Source organism: Chroicocephalus ridibundus, chromosome 1 (assembly GCF_963924245.1).
Source record: "Chroicocephalus ridibundus chromosome 1, bChrRid1.1, whole genome shotgun sequence".
Classification (NCBI taxonomy): domain Eukaryota; kingdom Metazoa; phylum Chordata; class Aves; order Charadriiformes; family Laridae; genus Chroicocephalus; species Chroicocephalus ridibundus.
The window spans coordinates 127,360,018-127,385,062 of record NC_086284.1 but is presented as its reverse complement, the minus strand read 5'-3'; the positions used below and the strand labels follow the sequence as shown (position 1 = coordinate 127,385,062).

The 25,045-nt window shown below is 44.5% G+C and overlaps 2 protein-coding genes across 3 annotated transcripts in view; one reads left to right on the top strand and one right to left on the bottom strand.

Moving 5' to 3' along the window:
- Positions 1–683: 683 nt before the first annotated feature.
- On the bottom strand, positions 684–19,856 carry ILDR1 (immunoglobulin like domain containing receptor 1). Its single transcript, XM_063351131.1, has 8 exons — positions 19,747–19,856; positions 16,585–16,755; positions 14,394–14,543; positions 13,588–13,707; positions 13,288–13,434; positions 8,476–8,607; positions 5,915–6,723; positions 684–4,869 (listed from the first exon to the last, which is right to left on the bottom strand). The coding sequence occupies exons 1-8, from the start codon at positions 19,799–19,801 to the stop codon at positions 4,828–4,830; spliced, it is 1,626 nt and encodes a 541-aa protein (XP_063207201.1). The 5' UTR covers positions 19,802–19,856; the 3' UTR covers positions 684–4,827.
- Positions 19,857–20,790: 934 nt separating this feature from the next.
- The window catches only part of CFAP44 (cilia and flagella associated protein 44), a 47,606-nt gene continuing 43,351 nt past the window's right edge, over positions 20,791–25,045 (top strand). For both annotated transcript variants that reach the window (XM_063351118.1, XM_063351108.1), the window contains exon 1: positions 20,791–20,870. In XM_063351118.1, coding sequence (XP_063207188.1) covers positions 20,855–20,870 — 16 coding nt within the window. In that variant the 5' untranslated portion in view covers positions 20,791–20,854. The remainder of the gene's footprint in view (positions 20,871–25,045) is intronic.

Here is a 25,045-nt window from a genome sequence, read left to right as displayed (position 1 = left end):
CATCTGTATTTGGCATGTGCAACCTTGGAGCAGTAGGGGGAAGAGACAGAAAGGAACTGAGCAACACTGAGCTACAAAGAGAATTAGCTAAGAGGAATGGGGAGGACATGAAGCATAAATTAAGCCTACTCTGTGACACCCAACAGACCTCCGTTCATAGGTCAGCCACTTATTTATTAGGTGACTGTCACATGCGGAAAGTGTGAAAAGCTCAGTCAGTACCTTCATTTATCAACCAAACAAAATTTCTAGAAGACTTTGAAGACTTTTCTTCTTATGGAACTCAAAATACTTCAGAACCAAACAGTAAGCATCCTCATTTTACAGACATGGCAGCCAAGTCAGCAATTGCTGCAGTGGGTCACATCATTAAAGAGGCCTGCCAATGGTTTCCCAGACGTTTTTCCACTCTCTTGGTAAGTATTCAAATTATCTTATTTCTTAGAAAAACAAAGAAAAAGGTCTCCCGAAATAAGATGAACAAAAAAAATCCCCCATACAAGCAAACCATTTTGCATTTTTGTCCAAAAAATAGCAACAGAAAATCCTTACTAACGTATAACAAGATTAATTCCAGAAGTAAGAACTAAGAATTTTCAATTCCACTTCTGGTGCAAACACTAAAAAGCAATTTATTGTCTAGGAAGAACACACAAGAGCAACTGGTTGAAAGTTCTCTTATATTTTAATTATACATTTGACAGTCATTGAAGAGAATCTACACATTTACCATCTGCTTTTACAGCTGGAATAATATTCAGAAGACCAGCACAAGGCACAGTATAGGCATTAAACTTCGCAGAAATAGCAACGAGCAGTCATTACTTGTGGGGGTCAATTTAATAAAACCTCAAGTGTCATCTCTGTCCTATGTCAAGTTGACAAATGGAAGGCTCTGGCCATATTAAGTGGGTGTTTTAAACTGATGTGCTGCTGGAGGTAGTAACGCAGAGTGGACTTAGCTACCCTATATAGTAATAGGTACTGCTGAAGAGCTTTGCCTAGTGGTTCTTATCACACAAGGTAACTTCCCCCCCGCCAAAGTTAACCTAACTTTAGCTCATGATTACTATCATGAATACAGCCCCAGAGATAGCAACCGGGCATTTCAGCACTTTCTACTGCCAAACAGGCACTTGCCAAGACCAGATCAATGATTGCACAAGAATCAGCCCTTGCCCTCCATTCCTGGAACGGCATTCCAGAATGGCACGGTGCTCTACAAATAAGCAAGAAAGCCAGATATTGCAAGTCCTTTCTTAATCAAAGAAAAATTACATGATTTTTTGATCTCTCCTATGAATCTCTGGTCTGAGGTGAAAAGCAGCTGACAGGAGCAGCACGGGCATCCTTATCTGCCCCATGTGGCATGGCTACTTACTCATTACATTATTATTTTAAATTAGGGTAACTCCATGGCTATCAAGGCACTTTATCTGAAACAGAAAATTAATTCTTGGGGGGTAAGGTATCTCCCTTCAGCTGCATGGCAGGAAGACCAAAAGTCCATAATGGCAATAACTCCTGAATGTGAAACATATTCAACTTTTTTTCATCACAAACAGGCTGATGTATGAACATCAGCTCTTTGGAATGGTTGAAAAATTAAGCATGAATAAATTACAATCTAGAAAGAACAAGGCTAGGCTACTTCCTACTGTTATTTCTTTCAGAGTGCACTATTTGAGCTGCTCAATTCTCTCTCTCTTTTGAAAAGTCAAAGACCCCGTAATCTTACTGGGAAAAAAAGAATCCACATAGTATTGTGCAGTGCTGTCACAACAGCTTTCATTTATAGCCAATTAAAAACAGAAATAAGCATTCAAAGCAGAGCCTATTTCCTTCTGACTTTTCTGTCTGCTTGCAGTTGTAAAGCATGCAGATATAGATTTCCTTTGTCATTATTTCACAACCCACCAACTGGTGTTTTATGAACCGCAGTGGTCTGTGGACCAGTAAACCTGGTACCATTTCTGCTTCCCTGCTGGATAACTTAATCTACTTCTGTCACAATTTAAGAAGCTACAAAATTAAGACTGAGATACAATCAATTTTCCCTGAAGAGTTTTGTTTAATGTTTCTATAAATATGAACAAAGTGACTGAAGAGGAGCTCAAGTATGATAAAGATAAAACTCTTCAGACTTCACACAGCACAAATTGCAGAAATTCACACAAGCGACAATTAGTCACCCTAGCTCAATTATGGGGACTGCAGGAACAAATAAAGATGGAGGGCTCCTTCACAGGATTTAGATAAAAAAGCACAACCTCTGCAGTTAGTGTGCTCATACTACAGCAGCAAGCTTCAACAGCTGCTACTGTTACACAAAGCCATCTAGGTTTTCTTGCTATGTGAGGGGGTTCTTGCTTTTGAGCAAACTTGATTGATATTGTTGGCTTGTAGACACTTGAATGTGAAGGAAAGTGAACTCTTTCCCATCTTGGGATCTCAACTGATGTCTCAATAGCCTCTACTCTTGATGGAGAAAGGGGCAGCCCTTCCCTGAAACCTGGACATTTGGGCTGGGTTGACATGACAGGGAGAAGAATCTGTCCTGATGTGTGGACCTATTGGAAGAATAAGGAGAGAGTCAAATTCCAAGCTACTAATTCAGCTTCCAAGGGGAGAATCGGCAGAGCCCTGGGTATCTGCTACTAGTCGCCAGAGGGCAATGCTAAAGTCAAAACTGCGTGCTAGTTTTGGATGAAGGAGCCCCATATTATTTTCTGTCATTGCAGTCACCATAAACTCCTCTTAACTAAAAAAAATACTAGCCCATCATAGAACAGGGGATGCATAAAACCCTCAGCATGTCATTAAATAAGAATAAAAAAGATTCACAACCAGTGACTGAGAACCAGATTCAAGAGTGATACTGGCTTTGCAACTTCTGCAAACACACTTAATTCCCTAGATTTCAGATGTAACTCATGGGTCAGTTCACATTATTCAGTTTGGGTCTAATGCAGACAAGGACTACACTTAACACAGCCTTCCTCTCTTGAATTCAAACTTTGGAGTTGGTCTTTTAGCTCTGTTTTGTGCTAGCCATCAACTGCTGGTGAACAGCCTCTTCGTCTTCAAAAAGTAGGCCTGTCGTTCAGAAACAAAGTGAACCAGAGAAGCTAGTGGGTCCTCCTGCTTTATCTCCATACACAGGAATTAGAAATAAGCACTGTCAGCCAGGAAACCGTAGGAAAATGAGCACTCTGCAGTAGCCTTTGGTTGACCAGCGACTGTACTGGATATCCAGATAGGAGTACTTGCTTTAAGTGTGATGTTTCCCATCATTGTCCAAAGAAAAGAAAAAAAAAGAAGTGGGCAGAGTGAAAGTCTCTCCAAGTCAGTCTTCCAAGGGAAAGCGTAAGCACATCAGTAATTGGGACATTAAAGAACAAATAGTAGTGTCCCATAGGGCATTGGTTGGGAAATAAGGCAATACAGTCATTGATACTGGCCAATCTCTAGTGCCTCTGGGTTACAAAATACTTCACAAGGTCCTCCAAAAGCTTAAGTTTCTTGAATCCAAGAAGTGCCTTTGTCAAGTCAGTTTCCTGTGGAAGCAGCCAGCACCCAGAGAACCTCTCTTTTTCCAGCACATTTTAAATGAAAACAGTGGATCAATCACATCAAGGAGAAATGGCAAGTTGTTCTCCTTTGCAACTTGTCTTAGAATGTACAGAAATTCTGTGTTCTAGTTGCAAGGTAAGAGATGAGAAAACCCTGCAATTTAGCTACAGATCAGATGCACCACATATGCAGAGCTGGTATAAATGTCCAGGTAAAGATCAAGGACAACAGTGAAAATGGTGACTGTAAGACTTCTTCACAGCCCTTTATCCCGCCCCATGTATATGATACATGGCACAGAGAGAAAAGCGAGAATATAAACTGCATGGAAAAGAGTACATGGCTTAGGAAAGATATATCCACCAAAGTCATGCTTCCTAGAGTTGAAAGAAATTCTGGTCCATGGTGTGAGGGACAGTGGTCATATCTTGTGCAGTCTCTGTAGGAATGGCCAAACCTTGGTAAATTTATTCCTTTAAGTTTACGAATAAATTCAAGTCTGGGTTAAAGGCTAGAAGGCACTAAGGTCTAAGCTTAAAGTAGGGCAGGTTGCTTCAGTCAGGATAGGGTAGATAAGCTGGCAATTTGCAGACGTGCTAGTGAGCTCTTACTAAGGCAGCCAAACATCCTTCCAGCGTTGTGCTCCTTCTGTTTGGGAGAGAGGCTTACTGAGGACAAAAGGAAGCAACTGCCCAAACTATGCTGAGCAGCCAAGCAGAAGCAGCAAACATTTCACATTGTGAAGCACAACAGAGGGTCTTAAAAAGGAGATGCTGTGCCTCCCTCCCTATCCCAAACTCACAGTGGACTGGATCAGATGACCTCCAGAGGCCCCCAACAACATAGATTGTTCTACTGTCCTGTGACTTTACAACTCTGTGATCATCAGAGCCATTCTCCAGTAACTGGTGTGCAAAGGACCAGCATTCTACAGACTGGGCTCCTTGCAGTGCTGGGGCAACTAACAAAGACAACTGGCATTTCTCTTTAAAGACTGGGAATACAGCATTTACTAAAAAAAAAATCTGCTATTTCCAACAGAATGTCTTCAATGGACCACAAGAATAAAAAGGGATTATGTATTGCTTTCATGGCCACTAGACATAGATTCTTCAGAGTTACAAGTCTAAGGGGAAGCAGCTTCATCTGGTTTTTTTGCTGGTTGTCAGTTCAATCAAAAGCAGCCATCCCAACATACATAGGAGAAAAGCTAAGAGGAGTCCGGTGGGAATCTTAGTTCTTTCAGTACTGGCACTAAATGACTATGCTTCTTCCACTGTGTGAACTTCCTCTTTCCTGCAAGAGAAAATAAAAGATTCAGGAACAAGGAAGGATGAAAGGAAATCATATGTCTTCCTACCTCCTCTGAGCACCATAACGAAACCATTCATACATACACACATCCCAGCTGAGAGTAGAACTGCACTTCCTTCCAAAACTTGGAAGCGAAAATGGTAATGTGCAAAATACAGCCCTTTGAGAAGACTCCCACCTGGTAAAATTCTGCATATACGTAATAAGGGACAGCTAACGTTTTTTTATTAAAAAAAACACCTTCATTTTTTTAAGAGGGAATACACTGTCTAACTTGGAGACTAGCAATTGGATATGAAGGTTAGGTCACACTTTGGTTGCTACCTGAAATCTAGTCCCAGTGTAAACTGACAAGTTGAACTGTGAACAATAGCTGTTCACTGCCCATATAATGCATGTTCAGTTCTCAGGAGTCACAAAAAGCAAGCCATCCTCTTCCACCCGTCCTGGAGGATCACACATTTCTCACCACTGTAATTTCATGTAGCTTTAGGCACCTCACCTGGATGCTTTCCCATATGAATCATCTTAAAAATATCACCAAGACGCTATAAAATTAAATGCTGGATATCAATAATAGGAGAATCATGCACATGTTAAAAGAAATCAGAAGTAAACCAACACCAGAGAGGGCTGCAGGGGGATACACAGTACTGCTGCCTACTCTGGAAGTGGTTTCTCCCCAGGCAGTGCCAGGAGAACAGCTATTCTAACACCAACACATACATAGAGCCCCAAATGCCTCTAGGTGGGGACAGGAGTGAGAAGGTGTAACATGTCACTCCATGTGGGATGTGATAGGGGACCTACTTTATTTGATTGTTCACTTTGCCCCTGAACACACTATAGCCATGCAACACATGTCTGAAGGCAGGGAGCTCAGCAGCCTCCTCATAACCAAGCTGCGCAGTGCTCCTTGCCCTCCATTTGAAAGGCAACAGGACACAGAAAGTAACAAACATTCACTCTCACTCCACAAAACCCACCTCTTCCCTTAGACGGGAAAGCGAAAAGGCAGCTGACTCACCGAGCGTGGCCCTGCGCTGCCTTTGTGCTTCTTCTCCTGACCTGGGATGACTTCTAATGAGCGATAACTGGGGGGTTTATCTTCTGGCCATTCCCGAGACCGGTGTCGCCGCCTGCGGTTTGTTGGTGGGAGACGGACTTGCTCTTCTGAGGAGCTCCATGATCCCCGTCGAGAAGGGGGAGAGTAGCTGTGCCGCCGCTGACCTGAGTTATTGCTCCTCCTGGTATGGTGCTGGTACTCTGGCCTCCCTGTGGGCTCTGGTCTCCAGCCACGATGGTGGTTGGAGCGCTCCTTGGCCTCCTCCAGATAGAAACTGCAGCTGCTGCTGCTGCTCTTGCCCCTCTCAGCCTGGCGTGGGGGTGACACATCCCGTCTGGAGTGCTGGGGCCTGCCATTGTAGCCGCCTGTCCTCTGCCTCTGAGGATGGTCCTCTCGCCGCCTGTCCCAGGGCTCCTGACTGTAGCTGGAATGAGAATCCTCACTGGAAGGCAAGGGCAATCTCCGGTTTTCCCTCCTGTCCTCTGCTGCAGCATCCCAGGGTCTGGGGTTGCGGGCAGCTCTCTGTGGCCGTGAGGAGTTGCTGCTCCCATGGATGGAGGAGACGTGATCAGCGAGAGGAGGTGGCATGATCTCAGAGCCCAGGGAGGACAGCAAGCTGGGCTGTACAGCCTGCCGCTGGTGGGAGGGTGGCCGGAGCTGTGACGTATTAAGGTTTTGGATTTCAGACTCCAGATAGTCCAGAACACCCTTGTTAGGGAAAAGCTGAGCTTGTGGCTGCACCAGTGGAAGGCTGTTCTGCAGAGACACATCTAAGGATAAAAGCACGGGAGGACACAGCAAGTCAAGGGGAAACAATAAAGACAGGGCCCTTCTGCACTGATGATCCTGACTGAGTCACTTTTGAGCCTCTCTTCTGCTGCTCCTCCTCACTGCAAGAGCTGCACGAGTCTCAAGCACTACAACCAGCACATCCAGACCACACAAGGCAAGGTGGAAAGAGTAGTAACTAGTAAGTTGCAGCACAATCTGTGCTGTTTTGGGCAGCACAGAGGTAAGAAATCAAAGTCATCCAGCACACCTGGAAATATAGCTTATGTATTTAGAGAGAGGAACATTTTTTTTTCTACATCATTGATACCAAATTTTATTAAAAAAAAAAAAATCAGAGAAAGTTCATAGTGTTTCCTCTCTTATCTTATTGAACTGGAAGAAATATGACCCAATACCGCAAAAGAAAAAGAAAATTTTATATATATACACACATACAGACACATATGTATGTATACATATAAGCAGCAAATGGAGAAGTTTCTTCACTGGGAGACTGATACAGCTCTGGAACAGTTACCCAAAGAAGTCATGGAATCTCCATCCTTGTAGGTTTCCAAGACTCGGCTGGACAAAACCACAGCTAATGTGACTGAGGTTGGTGACAGTTGCTAGTAGGACTAGATGACCTTAGAGGTCCCTTCTACCCAACATCTCTAAAAAGCTGACGTGAAACAAATCTAAGGGAAACTTAAACACAGGAGATTCAAGGACTGTGAAAACACAGGCTAACAAACTGCCTGAGGAACTTACTTGCCTATTTTCTGCCAGTATGCACGTGGATTTCCTTGAGAAGACTCAGTACATTCTGTCTTAAATCATTGTGGCTCAGTCACCAGATCTTCCTAAGGAAAACTGGTGCCCTGGCTAGGAAAAATGGTAACTGTAGAATTAACTAGCAGGCTAAAAAGGTATATACTAAACCATCTTGAATCTAGCATTTAAGATGTTTGCAAACTATTTCTTCAAATAACAGTTAAGACTCATCAGACACAGAGTAAATCTGCGACTGCTGTATAGTGATGAAAAGCTGATTTCAGATGAAAAATATGTTATATTTATTTGAGAAATCATTATGCTGAATTCCCCTATTTTCCTTGGGTGATTAAATAATATTACTGTCAATAAGTTATTTTATTACTTTTTTCTCTAGGACTTCAGAGACTCCATCTTTCCTCCTCTATTAAAGTTACAAATAAATACCACTAATACAAGCGATTTTGGGGCAAAACAACTGGAAAATTCTTCCTAGTTCACTAGAGAGTCCTTAATTTTTTGCTGCATGCAGGCTAGATCTATTGCACAGAAGGCAGTTTGCCCTTAATCATTTGAAGACTAGACATTTGATAAGAACTCAAACAAATTGCACCTCACTTGTCATGTCAATTTTGGCTATAAGGAGTTGACCGTGACCAGCACAGCAGAACAAAGAGACAGCACCCTCCTCTACCACATGAAGCAAGATAAGCTGGGTATATTTACCCTGCAGTCACTGGGGTGTAGCACAGATATACCTTAGTTAGTATTAAACTACTTCACCCAGCACTGAGCCTAGCAAGACACTTAAGATGGATAGGCTGTATTTATCCACCCAGGCAAGTCTATAGTACACTGCAGATGTAACATTTCTCTCTTTGGTGGTAGAGAGGCTAAAGCCGCACCTGCGGAACCTCCCTAAGAAGGTACCCATTTCTCATCCTGGTTTCCCTCTGAAATGATGCCCATGGTCTCACCTTGTTGCAGTAGAGGGTTCAGCTGGTAAGAGGAAAGTTGCGAGTTCCTGTCGCCACCTCCGTAGAACATGTTGGGTGACATCCAAGGTGCAAGTGCCTGAGCCTGCTTCATGAACTGATGCCGTTTCAGTACTGTAACAGAAGAAAAAAGCTTAGCGCAGCTATCCAGAGAGCACAGCTTGCAGACCACATACCATTTTGCTTGATAGACTGTAGCCTTTGGATGTGATCAGATATAGGAAATTCACAGAATGAAAACCTCTCTCCACCTTATGACAAAGTAAAATAGAGCACAGGAAATTCCAATAGGAAGTTGTACAGCTTCAAAAAGATACCTAAACCAGAAGAAAAGGGTTACTGCCTGATATTCAGGGTACAGTTCCAGCAACTGGGAACAAACGGCACTATAAGTACACAGGACATAACCAAATGCAAGAGTTCTACTGCACTGTCATTATGAGTACAGTTGCAGAAAGGTGGGAAATAATGTTTCATACAGCAAGACATACTACACTGTTTTCTCTCTCTTAAAACTCTTTCAGCTCATCATTGGTCCTTTCCCCTTTTGGCTTTGATTTACAGCTAAATGGGACCTTTTTTGCCACCTTCATGTAAGCTCTGTCCAGATCATATTTTCCACACCATACTTCACCGTTTCCTCTCTGTTCCACAAATCGGGCACTCGGAGGTGCACTGTCCAGCTTCTCCCATTCTAGTCTTACAACCACTTTTGCTGTCTCTCTCTGTAATTTACCTCAGCATGACTGCTAAAATTAAATCCCTTAGGACAGTGTGGTCAAACTGGTGAACAAACTAAATTTCCTATTCTCAACAGCAATGTTCAGTGTGCCAAAAGGGCAAACTCAGAGGAAATTTCTCTCCCTCACTGTTTTCCCACAACTGCTAAGTGCAGACCCCTACTCATGGGGTCAGGGTCTGTAGGAATGTGTCTGAGAGAAAATGATCACGTGAGCCAGCCTCCCTACTATGAGAGATTAGATTAAGGGCAAAACAGGTGGTAGAAGATGGAATTAGTACATGGGAAAAACGGGAACTGAGAAGGTAGAAAACATGTTGTGCTAATGACTAAGTAATTTACTATGTGAATTCTTGTAACCAATCTGATCTGTGAATGAACTGCATGGACAGTGCGTGAACAGAGACTGTAAGCCAATCATATAGCTGCCGCGAGCGCGTGCTCTTATTGCCTGTCTATATCTACTCTGTGTAAACTGGAATAAAGGGAGAACGATCATACTCATATTGAGACTCCATCGTTACTCCGGGTCCGTCTCCCACTCCGACGTCCTCCGACAAGGGTCCAATTTCACTTCACTTTTTTCAGCACTTCCATCTCACCTCCTCTACACGGACAACCTCACCATCCCTGTCTTCAAAACCATCACTCATTGCTGCTTCTTTTTTGGGAATACCTAAAAACATCTTACAGAAACTTACTCCGTCTAGCACAATCAAAACTTAAGTTTATGAGCAAGTAAATTCTACAAGCCCCAGACCTTACAAAGCCTAAGTCTGCATGGCTTGTCTGTCATTACTGGGTGAAGCTTTTCTGCAACAGGGCCTTTGCAAAATTTCTCTTATATGGCTTCTTTGGAGTTTCTGAAGTGGCAGGCTTTTACTGCAGCCTCTTCTCTGGTCAGGCATGAACAGAACATTCCTGGCTATACAGTTCAGAAGACAGATAGGAATGTAATTGCCTTTGAGACTTTTACCCCTCTGATAAATCTGGCTGAAGTTGGCTGATGAAATTAAAAGCTATAGGAAGGAAAGAGACAGGGGACAGACAGACAGGTTGACTGCATAAGCCTCGCTTCTTTAAGAAACCAGGCTACAGCTAAGCTGCAATTAATTCTATCCCCTGGGTTCATTTGCAGCAGGCAGCATTTAGACTGCAAGCTCGTTGGGACTGAGCTCTCCATTTCAGATAGCACTCCAGTTATTAAACGTGTTCTCCTTTAGTGGTTTCATTGAATTTGTAGGGAGCACCACGTGCAGCAAAACAGGGACTGACATTGCGTCTCAACACTTCCTTCGCTTTCCCCATAGTTCATGCAGCTCCACTTCGTTCTCCACTCCAAACTCCCTCCCTCTCCCCAACCTGGATCCAACCAGACTGAACTACAAAGCTGGAAACTTCAGGGGTTTTAGTCCTAATACTCTGATTTTTCTTCAAATTTGTGTGGCCTGAGGTAGCAGCTTTCAAGCATTTTACGTCAAACTTGCTTTATTATTTTTTTTCCCCAAGGGATTTTCCTCTAGTTTACGTTTCAAACTTAGAGGAAGAGAGAAAGAGGAAAATGAAAAAGGATAAAAAGAAGGGAAAGGCCTTATCTCTTCCTCTCCTGTTCCTCCAGTTATCACCTTGAGAATGTCTTAGAACCTGCTGAGTGCATGTCCCTGGGTTTTGACCACAGTCTTTACCTGAGGAGTGAAAGGCCCAGTAGCTGTGGCGGGCATACCTACTTTGAGTTCCCCTCTGTAGGGTATGAAGGCCGTCACTAGGAGCAAAGTCATCCTGTCTGTGTAATTCTCTGATCTCTCCCTACAGCTGAACAAATGCAGAATTACCCGTGGACTTCCTTCACTACCTTCATCCTCTCTTTCTTCGCCAGATACTTTGCCTTCTAGTTTGAACCCAATATATACTCTGGTTCCCCACCTACATAATAGAATTGAACATATTTATCTGAGGAAGGTCAGATTCACCCTAATTCCAAAACTCATACCTGCTATAAAACTTTGGCAGAATGTCATGTTGTTCCCTCCACTTACTCCCTGCTGAGAAAGGTTGTTCTTCACCTTTGACAGACTTTACAGATGCTGGGCCAATTATCCAATTATAAAAAAAAATATTTTCCAACCGAGTCAGACCCAAGTGCAACTATATCCTATTTTGCACCAATAAGTGGTAGAAGTCCACCGTAGAAAAGGAACGAATAAGAACAGAAGGAGGTCATACGTATATTTACCCTAGTGGACTTTTCTGAGAGATTTCCATGGGGGATGTAATTGGCTTGCTCCTGGGGCATGTTTAATATTTCTGTGCACCAATTCCAAATTACTCAAACAATGCATTTTTATTACTAGGTTCAAAATCATGTTAGTTAAACCACCCAGAATTACCTTGCCTCAATGGCATCTGTAACTGTTCAGCAGATCTAGGCTACCCTCTAGTGGACAATAATTCGGAAGAAATCATCCAACTCGTAAGACTTAGTTGAGGATTTCTGTCTTCTCTTCAGCTGTGTGAAACTGTTATTCCTCGGGACTGCTTTTTAAGATGCCCCCTGTATCTATCTTCTTGGGCTTTTTAAGGCCTCCAGTTCATTTCTTGGAGTGCAAAAAAGCAAGTCAGAGGAAGTGAAGAGGAGGGTGTGCTAGAGGAGGGGAGCAGGCACAAGGATCCCTTGCGAAGTGGATCAAGAGGGCAGGCAGCTGGGATGGAAATTACGGTCACAGAATCCATTAGCCAGTCAAGGAGTCTGGACTTGTCTGTATCTTCTGTCATGAGCAGGGAAAGGTTTTGGGAACCCTGCAAGAATCCCTCCTACATATCCTCAACAGGAGGCAGGAAAGACAAGAGAAGCAGTCTGGAGTGTGTGCGCTATCATCTCCTACAGCACAGAAAAACAAAAAAGAACTCACATATATTCTGAATCCCTTTTTTTGCCGAGAACTAGGAAGTCTGGAGGTGTGAGTCTTTCATCTCCATCGCGCCTCTCTCCCTTCATGGAAACTAATTTTTCTGCCAAGTTTCCATAGCCTCCTCAATACTACGCATTTTACTTGACAGCTTGTAAAGCTCCCAGAAAGTGTTTTGTTTTGTTTTGCTTTTAGCAAATGAGAGGGATGCTTTGCAAGGGATAATCAAATTAAGCTTAAATCTAAAACTCTCACAGCTTACTAACACCCAAGGAATACCAAATAGCTCTTTTCAGGTAAAGGGAAACCAGAAACACAGCTCCTTGTTCATAAATCTTCTCCTTATAACATTTGGGGAAGAATCTGGTGATTTCAGTGTTATACAAATGTATTTGTTGCATTTTGTTCCTTTCAGATTGTATAAACTGCAGGGGGCCTATTCCACCTTGTGTCGCTACTAAGTTTCAGTCACAGGAACACAGAGATTATATGACTTCAGTAGCCAAAATCAAACACTGGCCTTACTAAGAGCACAGGGTCTGGCTACAGAATTTTTATTACTGCTAAAAACTATGCACAACAAAGCTTCTTGCCCCTCAAAAGCTCAGAGTGCATATGCAGGGCTGACGACCAAGACAGACTGTCTTTCTCCTTTCTTTCTCCTTGCTTCCTTCCCAAAAGAAAAACAAACAAAATCTTTTTCTTGTAGAAGGAGCAGCTCTGAAAAGAACATGAAAACAGAAAATTCCATTTTACGTAATTACCTCTCAGAGTACCTCAGTAGTACCAAGGCATTCGCTTGCCCTCCTCACATGCACATGCATATGAACCACAAGACAGGGAAGAAAAGACCCGAGCTACTCGTACAAGGGAAGTGATCATGCCCTGGATGAGATGAGAGATGTTGGTAGCAAGGTGTGAGTGTGGAGGAACTTCTAAAAGTAGGTCACAAAGGAGCAAGATGGGCTACATGTATCCTAGCTCCCCTCCTCTAAACTCAAACTGCTCATGGGGGTCACATTGGCCAAGGAAACGTCTCAGTCCATATGGATGCTGAACTGGAGGGAGAAAGTGTAGCTCAGAAAGCTCCAAGTCAAGCTTTTGTCTTGACAGAAGCTATGAATGGATGCACATTTGCTTGAAACTCACCTTCCTCATTACAGCAGCACCGGGTTGGGCAGCAGACACATGGGATGTGGCAGCAGCAATACTGTGGGCAGCACTGGCACCAGCATACTCCAATCAGCAGAAGGAGAAGGAGGCCACCAAGAATGATGAGGAGTACTGTGAGCCAGTCTATGGGAAACACGGAGAAAGAAAGACAGTCCTGATGTACCGGGGCATAGTAAGTTACTGAGCACCTCTCCACTGATGGAGATATTTTGGGGTGTGGAGAAATAGAACAGGGGGAGATATCTGCAACCAAGGCAACAAATCACAGGCACTTACGGAGAACAATCAGCTTAACTTCTTTGTCTGCATCGCCTGAGGTATCTCCTGGTGCCTCCACAGTGCAGTAGTACACGCCATGATCCCACCACATGACCTCACTGATGACAAGGTCTGCCCCTGAGGGAGAAAGTCAGCAGGTTATTTGGGACTGACAGACACTACTTTCTGCCCCAGTCTAAGAGGGCCCTCTGCCTGCGGGTGACATATAGTACTGCATCTACCCTCTTCCCAAGCATAGCCATCATCTTCAAACAATCCCACTTGAGTCCATTGAGAACTCCTGTAAAATAGCATCAACTGCCAGTCCCTTTTTCCTTTGTGTTGCTTGAAGGCAACGCTTCTTAGAAGCGGGACCAGTTCTTTGTGGAGTGAAATAACCAGCATGCTGCTGTGTGATGAATGTTAACAGATACTCACAGCTGCCAACCCTACTGGTTTTGGAACACAGATCACTGTTCCTGTTAGGCCAGCCATCCCAATAATTCTTCTGGCAGTAGCAGCAGCTATTGCTTGAGGGCTGTCAGAGATCATGTAATGGACCTGGACAACTATGCAGTACTTCTTTGAAGGAAAAACTGTTTTCTAGCCTCGGTAGTCCACAGCTTATGTTTGCATTCTTCAGGAAAATGCTCAGGCACCCTCAGGACAGCTGGGGACAGGGCCTTCCACAACTCTTATTTCATTACCACCTCACAGAATGATACAGATGACATTAGCTATGTTTATGCTTCTCTTCACTTGGCAGGCCCAGATATCAGATAGTTACTGAGTTCAGTCCCTGCCTGGGAGATCAAGTCACTTACGGTTCTGAATGGTGATCTTTCGTTGCTGATAGTCGATACCCAACACAGGCTCCTTCTGCCCATATTTCTGGATGACAATGCGCACCTTTCGCTGGCTGTCATTGCAGTCATCAGACGGGTCCTGGCCAAGAGCTAGAGCAGCCTGATACGCTACAAACACACATCATCAAGTAAGATACCAAAAGTTATGGACCAATTTCTATCCCCTTGTGAGCAGCAGAGAAACTCTTGAAAGCATGTGTGCATTTTCTTTGGTTTAGTAATACAAAGCATGGCTTCAAACCAGCAAGGACAAGTTGCTTTGGAGTACTCAAAAGCAAACAGAGGTAGAGCCACAGGAATGGCAGAGATTTTGAGAATGCAGGGGCTGCAGAGGAGATGCCTCCTGCAGTCACAGCTGAAAGAACAACAGCAGAAAGAAGCTAATGGTGTTGGTTGGAGGGCAGCTCCCAGTATGAAGATGAACTGTAAGGAAAAGAAGTCATAAAACTCCCAGGAGTACTGACTAAAACAAAAGTGTCTTTATTTACCAAACAAAATCTCCAGACATACAGGAACCGCTGCAGGGATTTCCCTCCTGTATCCCATTAGATGTTGTGGAGCTCATAAAGACAGAAAAGGAGGGCTAGAAGCAATTTCTGTCCAATACTCTTATAATAGACTCACAACATAAACTATTTTCCAAGTATTTGGGACATTTGGGGAGACAGCTGATACAGACAGTCAGCGTTGTGTGTAAAGGGCTTGCAATGAAGAGAGGAGAGGACAAAGCTTGTCAAAGGTTCCTCTGTTGCTGTATCTCCAATGGATCATAAAGAGCAGATCCAACTAAGCAAACACCGTGACCTTCATGCTTTCTGTCCCTTTTGGGGGCCATTAGCTTGAGCCTGGGCTCAAAGGACTCACATTATGTTGGGATCAGCAGAGCCAGGGACCCGCCTGCTTGTGGACTAGGCTGTAGAGCACTTGGTAATATGCCTACCCAGACCATCCAGACTGCAGACTGTTTCAGGGGAAGGGAAGAGAGGGGAGAGGGGAGTTCAGTTGGAAGGGATCCACAGTGATCATCTAGTCCAACTGCCTGACCACTTCAGGGCTGACCAAAAGTTAAAGCATGTTATTAAGGGCATTGTCCAAATACCCTCTGGTATTGTCCAAATAGCCCTTTGGTGGGGCATTGACCACCTCTCTAGGAAGCCTGTTTCAGTGTTTGACCACCCTCTCAGTGAAGAAATTCTTCCTAATGTCCAGTCTAAACCTCCCCTGGTGCAGCCTTGAACCATTCCCACACGTCGTATCACTGGATACCAGGGAGAAGAGACCTCCCTCTCTACTGCTCCTCCTCAGGAAGCTGTAGAAAGCAATGAGGTCATCCCTCAGCCTCCTTTTCTCCAAACTAGACAAGCCCAAAGTCCTCAGCTGCTCCTCATAAGACATGCTCTCCAGCCCCATCATGAGCTTTGTTGCTGTCCTCTGGACACATTCAAGAACCTTCACATCCTTCTTAAATTGCGGGGCCCAGAACTGCACACAGTATTCAAGGTGAGGCTGCAACAATGCTAAATACAGTGGGATCTCTTTTGACCAGCTGGTTATATTGTGTTTGATGCACCCCAGAATACAGTTTGCATACCATCTTAATAACCATCTTAAACATTCCTGAATTAAGGCTGCACACACCAGAAAGTCCGCACATGAAGTGCTGTCACCAGTACTAAATGTTACTACTTAGAAGTCTTTCTGCCCTCCAAAATATATGTGTTTCTTCTAAATGTGACTCTAAAATCAGTAACACCCAGTCACAGGTATCTAGCTCCAACTATAGGGTCCCCCATGGAATCATAAAGTCCACTTATTGCAGGGCCCTCGCTTTCAAACATGCTGAAGCATAAGGTGGGGCTGCCAAGATTGACACACGTCAAACATGGCTGAGCCTCTCTGCCTTTTGAGTTGATGACAAGTAGGATAAATGAGCTGCTTTGGCTGGAACTGCTACAACATCATATCATAAAGCATTGACATTGCAAAGGAAATCACAGACATGACCTATTTTTTCTTGGAGTGCAGGGAAATACCACCACCTGACCTGGTTTATGGTCAGGAAGAGGTCAAAAGCCTGTATTCCCCAGTAAGTCTACCTTCCCCTTTCCATTTGAAGAGGGATTCCTTGGAGGACAAGCCTGACACTTACAGACTGAGTAGTAGTCAAAGATGGGGTCCTTGCAGAAGGATTTGAAGCGCCAGGTCACCACCACGTCCTGCAGCTGTGCTGAGGTGCTGTAGTCACACCTGAGGACAACACTGGCAAATAAGGTGGTATAACGTTCAACATCCTGCACTGTCACCAGCAGGGAGAGGCAACCTGCAAATGAGAACACAGAAGGCAGTCAGCCAGCAGGAACAGACACTGCATCACAACTTTCACTCTGCACCAGACCAACAACTGAAGTACACCTCCCTCAGCCTCACCCAGCACCTGCACCTACAAACCTCACCAGCCCCTTTGGTGAAGCCATCCAGAATTACAAATCCTGGTCAGAACACGAGCCTCACCTTTCCCTGACAGAAGGCAGCTTGAGACAGCTGCACTGGCCTGCCTTATGGACTGAATTATTTTCTCCAAAGCAACTACTAGTAGCCATTATGTAGCACATCACTTGGTGCTCTCCTTCTGCATGGGGAAAACTGTCCCTCCAACCTGGGGGAGATAATTTGTTTGGCCCAGAAGTACACATGATGGGATTGCCTTGCCTTGCCATCCTAACCGGAAAAGTCCTATGGTGCCATCGTATAAACACCAAATGGATTTTATCAAGCTCTCGCTAAGAAAGACAGTCATCAGAATTTTACCTAGTGGTGACCAGGATTAAGACAATACAACTTCTGGGCTGCAGCATCATAGTTAAACTTGCTCTGTTTATCGCAGCTTCAGAACAGCACATATCAATTACCCTTTTTTTCCTTTTTAATGAAGCTATTGTTATGTATGTTTAGAACTCACTTGTAACAAACTTGACAGCGTTTTCTATCCAAGAAGCTGCACCCACTGAGCAAAGTTTTACACAGTTTCTCATAAGCTATGCTTTATTTTAGCCACACTCCAGAGACATCTCTATCTTATTTAAACTTTGATAATACAGTAAGTTGTGGTTGTCATTAACAATAGCGAAGTTATCACTAGTTGCCTTCGATAAGGCAATACAAACAGTGTGGAGCAAGTGTGGGATGCCCTGTCTGGAATATGCCGCAGAGAACAGGGCAGGAGTTGCAGTGCTATGCTAGTTGCTTCTTAACTCGGGAACACAACAGCAGGAAAGGAGGGAAGGAAAGGGGGGAGGCTTGGAAGGTACCACCGGAAAGGGTTACCGTGAACCAACACTTGACTTCTATCATGTATTCAAAGAGTTTCCCTCTACTCCATGTTTTCAGGATGACAGCAAGGGAACAAGGGACTATGTAGTAACATCTGGATCACAACTGCAAGCATCATTCTTTCAGTGTCCTCTTAGGCTGCACCTCCACAGTATTTTCCAGGCAAATACAAGCTCACTCGTTTCCACCCGATGGAAAACATGCTGCGCAGGTGAGATCCTGCCTCAACAAGCAATTCTGCAGCAGGATATTGTCAGTGCAGTACTTTCCCAGTTTCTGGTTTGAAACAGACTCCTGCTCTGCCAACTTAAGGCACAAACAGCAAACTCATTTGCCTTAAAAATACCACACAAACACGGAGAGGACCAGGGTAAACTCTTAGTCCAAGGCTTTTCTGAAAAGTAAAATATACACACATGCACTTAAACACAGAAATACCAGCAGCTGTGCAAACCTCCAGCAAAAGCAAGGATGTCTAGTTTTTACAATGCTGTAGCAAAGCAAAGTCCATACTGGTGACAGGTAGTTACAGTTGCTCTTATTTAAGAGCATCGTACTTCAAACATCTTGTTTCAGCTTTCATTGTGAAATAGCTGATCTGCAGGTTCTTACTGCAGGAAATCACAAGAAACCAACCCAAAATCCAAACTCCTAAGATTGGCAAAACCTTGATCTCATTGTCAATCAAATGAATTCTGACCTGTCGAGGCTCATGGAAACAGAACAGATTTTCCATGTGTTTCCTACAGCAGCATCTCTCCGGCAATAATAAATTACTCAAAATCACTATGTGCTTTTCACTTACAGAAACCAAACCTCTTTATGAAAGAGATCCTTTTTCATTACCTCTGTTCTGCAAAAGAGTCAGGAGCTGAAAGATAAGTTCCTTATTTTCTAAGGAGGTTAAAAAACTACTGTTCCCACTGGAGTACAGGCAAATATCTCTGCACGTCTGATGTTTCATACTGACCTCCTCCAAGAAAACTGAAAACTTGTGCAATTAAGGCCGGTTCCTAAACTTGGACTGCATTACTCCACTGCATGCTGCTATCCTTCTTAACCTGCTTGGAAAGAACAAATCTGGACACTGCCAACCTAGTAAGTTACTGCTACCCCAGGCCTCAGGCCTATTGAAGACACTAACCTTCAGCGCCAGTGAAGCCAAGTTTTAGCTAGAACATCATGCAGGAACGGCAGCTGTCAAGCAAGACAATCAACAAGCATACCTCCATTACTTTTTTTTGCTTCTTTTACTGGTTCTTTGCGAAAACCTGAACTTTGGTATTTAAAGCTAAATCATCAGCAAAGACTCAGGCATCCAAGAAGCAAAATGATCACTATATTTCCTTACAAGAGGTCAGAAGCTGTCAGGCAACCTGCAAAGCTCGGCAGAAAGGACTCTGCTCTCTGAAGGCTGCCTGTGGACATGGAGGTGAATTCCTATTCTCCATACAAGCATGGATCTAACAGGTATGGAAGCTCTCCAGGTACGCCAGATCTCCAAAGTGGCTGGGGCTGCTGAGCTAGCAGGGGTGGGCGCTTGTGAGGGAACCCCTCTGTGTCCGTACCCTGTGCTCGGGACCAAACCAAGCTGGCCGCACACGACCGATACTGGAGCCTGCCAGGAAGCAGGCGGCCACTTCCTCCTAGGACAGCAGTTAGCCGCACCTTTGGGGTAACGAAACTCCTCTCCGCATGGCTTTCCTGCCGAGATCGGGAGAGCCCCGCTCTTCCGCCCGGCGGGGAGGGACACCAAGGAAGGGGAACAACGCTCTCCCGGGCCAGGCCGCCCCTTCCCCTCGTCGCGCGGCCGCCGCCTCTCCCCCCCGCGCCGCACCACGTTAAGCCCGGGCGAAACCCGAGGGCGCCACCCGGGCCCCGGCCCCCTGTGCCACACGGGTGTCCCGAGGCGGGGAGTGGCCCCGGGGAGGGGGCAGGGACCCCACCGCCACCGCCGCCACCCCGGCGCGGCCCCACTCACCGGCCGGCAGCCAGGCCAGCAGCAGCGCCCACCGGCAGCGCCCGCGCGGGGCCATGGCGCTGCCTCCTCCGCCGCCCGCCCGGGGACGTCCGCCGCCGGTCCACCCCGCCGCGCCCACAGGCCCTCCCCTTCCCGTGGCACCTGTCCCAGGGCCGGGCTGACTGTCCCCTCCCTCCGCGGCCCCTCGCCGCCCGCCCGTCGGCAGGTACGCCTCCCTTCCTCCCTCCCTCCTCCTCCGTACAGCCGAAAGACAAAATGCCAGCCGCCAGCTTCAGAAACTGCTTAAAAATAATAATAAATATAAAAAATGTGCACACAGGTATATGTGAGGGTGCGAACGCAGGTAGGTGGGTTCGCCCGAGCTCTTGCCGTCTGGGAAAATACGCCGTAGCTGGCCGGCGCCCGGGAGCGCGCGCTTCGTCTCGTGGGCAGAAAGTTTAAGGAATTAATTTCATTTTCCCGCTGAGTTATGAAAAGACGGCGACGGTGGCCAAAATAATCACAGAATCGTCAAGGTCGGAAGGGACCTTTCAGATCATCGAGTCCAACCATCAGCCTAACACTGACAAAACCACCACTAAACCATGTCCCTCAGCACTCCGTCTACATGTCTTTTAAGTACGTCCAGGGATGGCGATTCCACCGCTTCCCTGGGCAGCCCGTTCCAGTGTTAGGTAACCCTTTCAGTGAAGAATTTTTTCCTAATATCCAACCTAAACCTCCCCTGGTGCAACTTGAGGCCGTTTCCTTTTGCCCTATCGCCTGTTACTTGGGAGAAGAGACCAACCCCCACCTCGCTACAGCCTCCGTTCAGGTAGTTGTAGAGAGTGATAAGGTCTCCCCTCAGCCTCCTTTTCGCCAGGCTGAACAACCCCAGTTCCCTCAGCCGCTTTAATGCAAAAACAATATGATCTAATTTACGTCGGAGCCGGAGCTGCGGTGTGTTCTCCTCAGCCCCGGCCGTTACACCGGGTAACGGCCGCCAGCAGGTGCCAGCCGCGCCCCCCACCGCTCCCCCCGAGCCGGCGCATGCGCGCGCCGCCCCCGCCGCACTACAGCTCCCGCAGCGCCCCGCGCCACCGGTTGCCTGGAAACCGGTAACGCCGCCATGGAGGCGGCCCAAGGTACGGGGTGGTGGGAAGGTCGGGTCGGGGCCCGCTCCGGCCCGCACGGGCCCACCATCGCCCCTCCGGGGCGAGGGGGGATGCAGGCGCCCGCGTGTCCCCGGGTCCCACGAGTCTGCCCCCCGGTAGCCACCGCGCTCCTCATGCACCCGCCGCAGCCGGGGCGTCTCCTCACTGCGTCCAGCTGGGTCCCCTCTATGGCACCCACCGCATGGCTCCTCAGAAGCTCCCTTCCCTGCTCGCCCTGAGGAGCTCCTGGTGTCCCCTGCCTGCCCCTTTGCTGTCCCCCGCACAACAGACAGTCACTCGTCATGGCCTTTCCCTGGTGTCCAGGTGGAAGGTGGCCTTGGAAGAGTGTCAGGCTAAGGCAATGCTGGGCCTGCACCTCTGTGCAAGGCCGGTGCCATCACCTCTGCATGCTGAAGGCTGTGTGGGACCAGTCTTCCTACGCAGAGGCTTTTGGAAAAAGCCTTTATTCTCATGTAGATGCTTGGCTTCAGAGAAGTGAAACAGGAATGAATGTTCTGCAGCTGAAATAGACCATCCCGTTCTTCATTTGAAATGTGGTTTTGCTTTACCTTGTGTGAGGCAGTTAGTTTTATTACCTGTTGCATCTGTGGCACTGTCCCCATGTTCATTTTTATGATTTTCTTTTACACTGTAAGTTAATAAGTAACTGTGGTGATGTCACCTGTTTATGTTTCTGCTTCATAAAAACTTGGTAACCTTTATTCACAAGGCAGACTTTAACAGACTTGAAACTCTTGCTTGCATGAGGCAGAGATAGGACATCTGGATCGTACAGAGGACTACTTTAGTTGTAAGGTTGGAAATTAGAGTTAAGTTTTATTTCTCCTAATTTTATAGGAAAATGTTTTGAATGGGTGCAACATAGCAATAGTGAGGTTCTAAGCAGGGCTGTCCTGTCCACTTTTCTCTCTTTGATGGGGGGGAAAAAAGAGACAATGATAAAGACAATATGTCTAGATCCTGCTGTGTAGCTATATCCTTGCTGTCTCAGTCTCTGACTAGTAAATATTTTATATACTTAACCTTAACTACTGTGAGAATTGATATCTTCTGTTATTGTCCTTGCTTTCAAGTCTTTTAGCTATTGTAAGAGAGAAAGCAATATTCTCTAGTACAAAAAATTTCTTCTGTGGGATTTTGGGTCGATTGCCTAAAACTGACTTTTATTACTAAATTTGTAGTAATGCTGACTGATAATGATACACAGACAGCACTGGATAGGTATGCCTGATTTACACTTGGATATTTTTCTTTGGGTATATAAGCACTAATGGACATTACAATTTTTTGAATGAAAGTAATTTTTGCAAAACTCCGCTCCTTCCACATGTTGTGTTCATCAGCAGCCCAATAAATTGCTCTGATGTAGTCTGAAGGCTAAAAGGAATGCTTAGAGAGTTGTTCAATGGCATGCTGTTTTTCATAAAGAAACAGAAGACTCAGAAAAAACTGCTGAGGGGACTGTATCTGAAGATGAGTTAAACAAGCAGGACTTGGCAGATGGGAAGAAATCCAACACACCCGAAGCAGAGCTAGATTTGAAGAAGATGCCTCAGCCTGAAAACAGGCTATAATTCAGTATGTAATTCTTTGTGGCAGACATCCCTCACAATAGCCAAACATTGCAGTCATTATTTCAGGCCAGTGTTACCCCCAGGCCAAAAAGAGAGCCGAGTGTAGCCCATAAGGCTCATAGTACGGTGCTAAGAGGAGTCAGGATTGGAAGCAATAAAGCAAAATGAAGTCCTGGGATGAACTGGGTTCCTTCACGTGGAATAAAGACAAGTAAAGGAATAACACACAAGACAACCTGTCCTGAAGGACAGAACAAGTGACTTTTTTTTTTTTCAAAACCTACCAGTGGCCCAAGCTTTTCTATAAAAAATTGCACATTTTAGTGTGAACCAAAAAATGAAATCCTGCAGAAGCAGCACAGTGTAGAGATGAATTTTTAATCTCTTGTTTATTACTGGTACTAATAGCACTGCAGTTATCTTCTGCAGAAATAGTTCCCTATTTCTACATATCCTGAATTAGTGGACAAAACTGATAATCACTCTTCTGTAGATGTAAAAGCTGAGGTGAGGTAGGTGGTGTCTTTTAAGCACAGTCACAGAGTTAATGGTGGGGCAGAGACAGCTTAAAATAGTAACTATTAGATATGTTCGGTTTCTAAAGTAAAATTGTAGGCCATGCTTTGATCGTTATTTAATTTGATGCATTTTATGCAGTTGAAATGTCAGTCATGGGGTTTATTAAGGCAAGCACTGCATTTATGAAGCTTACACGTTTAAACGCTTTTTTTTTTTCTGGAAAGAGGAAAAATGTAGGATGTCATCTCAGTGATTTTTTTTTGTATGTTACCAAATAAACACCGATTTGATTTAACTATCTTGTATTTTGAATAATTGAGACAATTGTCTGAGATGAGAAATCTCTTAATGCCCAAATTTACTGGGAGTTTTTGAGAAGCTCCTATATGTAAGGATTCTGCGTGGCAGCAAAATTGCAAATAAACATCTTAGTTTTGGAATAACTGAAAGAATATACCCAAATGAACACATTTCTCCATCCTGAGGTGAGCTATGGCTTTTGAAAACATAGCTAAGAGAAAGGCAATCTGAAAGAAAACGGAGCTTAGCTGAAATTCACAGCTTATAGCACTGGCCACTGAAACAAATAAAATCTGAATTCACTCCTGAGTGAGTTCTTAGAAAGTGAAGTGGTGGAACCGATGTGGATCTGGTACAGCGCTTCAGGCCAGTATCTTGAATTACTAGGACTAGAGGGGAAAAATAATAATACTGTCCTGATCAGGCATAATGTATAATTAGGGTTGGCAAAGATATCTGGTTGCCAACTTGGTTTTTTTTCCCACTTCACACCAGTTCTACTTGGCACTATCTCAGTTTTCAGTATCAAAAGCCTTAATTCTAGCTTATTTAGGAAAACTGCCTCAAAAAATACAGGAAAAGAAAATCAGCGTTCAGAGAGAAGTATACCTTTGTCACAGTGAACCTACACAAAAGTTTTCTGGATCAGTCAACCCATTAAACTCAGAGTCTGCAACCAAAGTAGATGTGTGTCCCCCTTGAGCCTCCTCAGAGTCTTTAAATTCAAAATTTGTTTTGGCACAGTGCTTGAACACCATCACCAGTAATATGCACCGTGAACATCACAGTAACTTTCTTTAACTAGACCCAAATATCAATGCAGGAGGAAATGTTCATACCCTCTTTCAGCCTAAAGCGTTTTCCAGATAGGAATTAATTTATAATGAAAACCATGATAGTCTTAATTTTTAGAAGATAAATGATTGCTAATTAGTTACAATAATTTGAAATTTTATAGCACTTTTCTCTATGGATATCAAAACACTCTGCTAAGATGGGTAAGTATTATTATCTCATTTTTCACAAGAGATAACTGAGACAGCCAGAGGTGAAATGGCTGATACAAATTGTACACATCATTTGTGGGTTTGGAATTAGAATTCATGTCTCTGAACACTCTACTATATATTTATGCAACTAGTCTGTAACTATTTCTTCAACTTCAGTGATATCAGTTCTGTTACACCATTAAAACCTCATGAATTTCATTTAAATATATTGAGATATATTGCAATTGTTGTCTTTTGATTTGTTTTCTGAATGTAAAACTTCCTGCATGTCTGTTTTCAAGGTTTTCTAAGCAGTCCTGAGGGGTAAAAACTAATTTTAATTCTTAAATGAAATTATGCAGGAAAGTCAGATTCTGGCAGAGACTCAGAACCTTTGGATGAAGATTGAGTAGGGCAGGTTGACTATATAATGACGAGAATGACATGTCTATAATATTTCTTTGCCCTCACTGTCCTTCTTGTGGGTGTCATTATCTTTGGACACTTTGCCTTTCCCGAAATACCTGAAAAGTCTGAAATGCCTTAAAAGATCTTCTCCCAAATGGATTCTGACTCAAAGCCAGAAAGAAGAAATGTGTTTTTAGGAACTTTTTCTTGGTATCAAAGTCAGGCTAACACATAAAGAGAGATTTGTTTGCATCCTGCCTATATTTGTTATTTTGAATATTTAGGTTCCTTTACATTCAACTTGTGAACTTTCTGATTTCTGATGGTATTTTATAGCTCTAGTATTCGTACAAAA

What these genes read in the sequence shown, in the direction of transcription:
- ILDR1 (XM_063351131.1), bottom strand. Translation starts at nt 19,801, where the DNA reads ATGGCCCCGCGCGGGCGCTGCCGGTGGGCGCTGCTGCTGGCCTGGCTG. An exon ending in GCTGGCCTGGCTGCCGGCCG is followed by an intron (nt 16,756 to 19,746) that starts GTGAGTGGGGCC and finishes TCTCATTTGCAG; the next exon opens with GTTGCCTCTCCCTGCTGGTG. An exon ending in GCAGCGCAGGGCCACGCTCG is followed by an intron (nt 4,870 to 5,914) that starts GTGAGTCAGCTG and finishes TTTCTCTTGCAG; the next exon opens with GAAAGAGGAAGTTCACACAG.